Source organism: Oncorhynchus tshawytscha, linkage group LG10 (genome assembly GCF_018296145.1).
Source record: "Oncorhynchus tshawytscha isolate Ot180627B linkage group LG10, Otsh_v2.0, whole genome shotgun sequence".
NCBI classification, from domain to species: Eukaryota; Metazoa; Chordata; class Actinopteri; order Salmoniformes; family Salmonidae; genus Oncorhynchus; species Oncorhynchus tshawytscha.
The window spans coordinates 78,021,710-78,026,164 of record NC_056438.1 but is presented as its reverse complement, the minus strand read 5'-3'; the positions used below and the strand labels follow the sequence as shown (position 1 = coordinate 78,026,164).

The following is a 4,455-nucleotide window of genomic DNA, read 5'->3' as shown; positions in this document are numbered from 1 at the left end:
CATCTCTGCAGCACTCCACCAATGAGGCCTTTATGGTAGAGTGGCCAGACAGAAGCCACTCCTCAGTAAAAGGCACATGACAGCCCAAAATGCACCTAAAGACTCTCAGAACATGAGAAACAAGATTCTCTGGTCTGATGACACCAAGATTGAACACTTTGGCCTGTCTGGAGGAAACCTGGCACCATCCCTATGGTGAAGCATGGTGGTGGCAGCATCACGCTGTGGGGATGTTTTTCAGCGGCAGGGACTGGGAGATTAGTCAGGAGTGAGTGTAAGATGAACGGAGCAAAGTACAGAGAGATCCTTGATGAAAATCTGCTCAAGAGCGCTCAGGATCTCAGACTGGGGCGAAGGTTCACCTTCCAGCAGGACAATGACCCTAAGCACACAGCCAAAACAATGCAGGAGAGACTTTGGGACAAGTCTCTGAATGTCCTTGAGTGGCCCAATCAGAGCCCGGACATGAACCAGATCGAAAATCTCTGGAGAGACCTGAAAATAGCTGTGCAGCAATGCTCCCCATCCAACCTGACAGAACTTGAGAGGATCTGCAGAGAAGAATGAGAGACTCTCCAAATACATTTGTGCCAAGCTTGTAGCGTCATACCCAAGAAGACTCAAGGCTGTAATAGCTGCCAAAGGTGCTTCAACAAAGTACTGGGTAAAGGGTTTGGATACTTATGTAAATGTGATCTGTTTTTTATTTTTTAATAAATTAGCAAAAAATATCTAAAAACCTTTTTGCTAGGTCATTATGGGTTATTGTGTGTAAATTGATGAGGGGGGAAAAAACTATTGAATCCATTTTTAGAATAAGGCCTCTAATGTAGCAAAATGTGGGAAAAGTAATTCTGAATACTTTCAGACTAACATATTGATTAGTTTTGTAAGTGTGCATACAAAATGGTTAATAGTGCACTACTTTTGAACAGGGCCCATAGGGTCTATTAACTTATTGTTCACATTAAATCAGGGATGTGAGTTATATAATGGATTATATATTTATAAGGTTATATATTTCTTTCAGCACTTTAAAGTTGAAGAATATTCTGTAATTATGTAACCTGTAGTCTGAAACCACAGCAATAAAATCAAACAATGAGTTCTTACATAATGTATTGGCAAACGCTTAGGAGGACATTGTCAGTGAGTTACTGATCGTGATTGTGTTCGGATAAAGTTCTTTTTTAAAAAGAGTACTAGATAAAAGCCTTGAATGGAAATAACAAAGAAAAAATGCTTGTGTTTTTGCTGGAACACCCTTAGACAAAAAATGCCACAGAACATCTCATAATTTTTAGAGAAGATAAGACGGCAGACATTTTGTGATATCTAGACGGCAGACATTTTGTGATATCTAGACGGCAGACATTTTGTGATATCTAGACGGCAGACATTTTGTGATATCTAGACGGCAGACATTTTGTGATATCTAGACGGCAGACATTTTGTGATATCTAGACGGCAGACATTTTGTGATATCTAGACGGCAGACATTTTGTGATATCTAGACGGCAGACATTTTGTGATATCTCCATAGAGGTTTGTATGCAGTTGGAAGGGAAGGAAAGTTGTTTGATAATGGTCCAGTAAAGGTCATTGATCAATATTTTGAATGAACTATTTATCATTCCTTTCTGATTCCAAAAACAGAAGAGTTTCTCTCTATTGATCATGCCACATACTCAGTACTGTTCTAGTGACCGGGTCCATACTCAGTACTGTTCTAGAGACAGGGTCCATACTCAGTACTGTTCTAGTGACAGGGTCCATACTCAGTACTGTTCTAGTGACAGGGTCCATACTCAGTACTGTTCTAGTGACAGGGTCCATACTCAGTACTGTTCTAGTGACAGGGTCCATACTCAGTACTGTTCTAGTGACTGGGTCCATGCTCAGTACTGTTCTAGTGACTGGGTCCATGCTCAGTACTGTTCTAGTGACTGGGTCCATGCTCAGTACTGTTCTAGTGACAGGGTCCATGCTCAGTACTGTTCTAGTGACAGGGTCCATACTCAGTACTGTTCTAGTGACAGGGTCCATACTCAGTACTGTTCTAGTGACAGGGTCCATACTCAGTACTGTTCTAGTGACAGGGTCCATACTCAGTACTGTTCTAGTGACAGGGTCCATACTCAGTACTGTTCTAGTGACAGGGTCCATACTCAATACTGTTCTAGTGACAGGGTCCATAATCTCATGATTCTCAGAAGTTCACTACAAGTGTGTTGCCCTCAACCAGTTCCATACAAATAGCCCGAGGCTAGTACTTTTTAGACTGGCCAGAAGAAAATATACCAAACTAGCCCACTGGCTAGCTATTTTTTTCTATTAAAATGACCCATTGCACAGATTTTGGACCTTGCGTAGTAAAAATGCCAGAGTCTATAAGCTCAAGCTGATCGGTACACAACATCCTTGAATTCCATCCCTGAATACATCCACACAGAACCATATTCAGAGACGTCTGGCATTCCTGTTGCTCTATCTTCCCGTACCCAGTATCCATGGACCCCGGGAAGTCAGACGATATTTAAATGTAACTTATTTTTTGTATTATTCTTAATTTATTGACTTCTGTCTTTTTATGATGTTGCATCGCCGAGAATGAATCTACAGGTAAGCATTTCATTGTATTGCGTACCACGTGTATCCTGTGCACATGACAAAATGAACTAGACCTGACATGATATCCCAGAAGGCATTGGTGCTCCTTCTCATAGAACATGGAGGTCCTGCAGCTCCAACGCCACCAGAGGGCAGACTCACATTCCATGAGGTGAAAGGTTTACAACCTAACAGAGAGGAGTTCACAGAGCTGATCGCAGTCCCTATATTCCACGTGACAGACGATCACATCTATCTGAACGTTCGCCAACATGTCGCCCTCCTGTTATCGGACCAACGTCAAAGGTTCATCCAGAGGCATCGTCCTGTTTTCGCTGTAATCCGGTATCCGTGTGTAATATCCATGTATCCAACCGAAATACATGTTCATAGCAATGAATTCTGTTCTCTATGATAGAGCATATTGATGTTTTATTTTAATGCTGGGTCCTCCTGAATGCTGCCTTTCGAAAGGCAAAGCTGTCAGTGCAACAAGACGGATAAAAGAAAACTTCACGGATCTTTCCGGAAACAGGCCCCGTGTTCAGAGATCGTGCACAGCAACGCCTCCAGAGCCGACACTTCCTGCATCACGTGACCGTAACACCTGCGATGACAAGTCTCGCTTTTCATGAGGCATTGCATCCACACTGAGACATCATATTATTCTCTTATGACATCATCCCAGTAGCCATTACTCATTGGTGGATCAGAGGATGTGGTCGTTATTAAACGTTTACACACCTCCCCCAGGGTCACGCACAGCCACACTCCCGTGCCAACACCTCCTGCACCGTGTGGTATCTACTGTTGTTATCCAGGAAGGAGATATCCTTCTCGTACGCGATAGGCCGACAGCACGGGCTGTACTGCACCTTGTCTCTCCGCCCCTTTTTAATTAGCCCCGCCCTCCTCGTGTGTTCCAGGGCGATGTCATAGTTGCGTCGTCGGCGCGCGGTGCACCTGCCGCTGCAGTACCTGAAGAGGAGAGTCTCGTCGCTGTCGTAGCCCAGCCCCAGTTCCCCCACAGTCACCTCCACCTCCCGCAAAGAGCACGGCTTTAACCTCTTCCTCCGCCCACTCTTAGCTCCCTTAGTCGTCTGGGAGGAGCTCTCCTGGCTCTCCTCTCTACTGTTCCTGCCTCTCCTCTTGCTACTCCTGTCAATCAGAGTCCCGATCACCTTCTTCAGTTCTCCCTCGGTGAAGCTCTGGAGAAGGTGGGAGACTGGAAGGAGACGGAGAGAGAGAGAGGACACTTAGATAGGGGTAGAGAAACAGGTACAGAGACAGGGGAAGTCAGACAGACAGACAGACAGACACAGACAGACAGACAGGCACAGAGACAGACAGACAGACAGACAGACAGACAGACAGACAGACAGACAGACAGGCACAGAGACAGACATACAGACAGACAGGCAGGCACAGAGACAGATAGACAGACAGGTAGAGACAGAAACAGCACAGTACAGAGACAGGCACAGGACAGAGAGCACAGAGACAGACAGACAGGCACAGAGACAGACAGACAGAGACAGACAGACAGGCACAGAGACAGACAGACAGGCACAGAGACAGACAGACAGACACAGACAGACAGACAGACAGACAGACAGACAGACAGATGCAGGCATGGCAGGATATAGGGACAGGGAGGCTTGAGATCAGAGCAATCTATTCTACACCTCCCCTCAGGCCTCAGACACACAAAAAAGAGATAGCCATTGACTCAAACCAGAACCTCTGCCACATCCCAGTGACTTTCAGCATTCACCAGATATAATTTCCTTTCTGTCTAATGTTGCTGGATAGAAACACTTAACACATCATCAGCCTATTAAAAGC

The 4,455-nt window shown here is 45.0% G+C and overlaps 1 protein-coding gene across 1 annotated transcript; it reads right to left on the bottom strand.

Annotated features, from left to right (window-relative positions):
* Positions 1-828: 828 nt before the first annotated feature.
* Positions 829-4,244, bottom strand: LOC121847658 (neurturin-like). Its single transcript, XM_042329602.1, has 2 exons — positions 4,229-4,244; positions 829-3,865 (listed from the first exon to the last, which is right to left on the bottom strand). The coding sequence occupies exons 1-2, from the start codon at positions 4,242-4,244 to the stop codon at positions 3,366-3,368; spliced, it is 516 nt and encodes a 171-aa protein (XP_042185536.1). The 3' UTR covers positions 829-3,365.
* Positions 4,245-4,455: the final 211 nt, after the last annotated feature.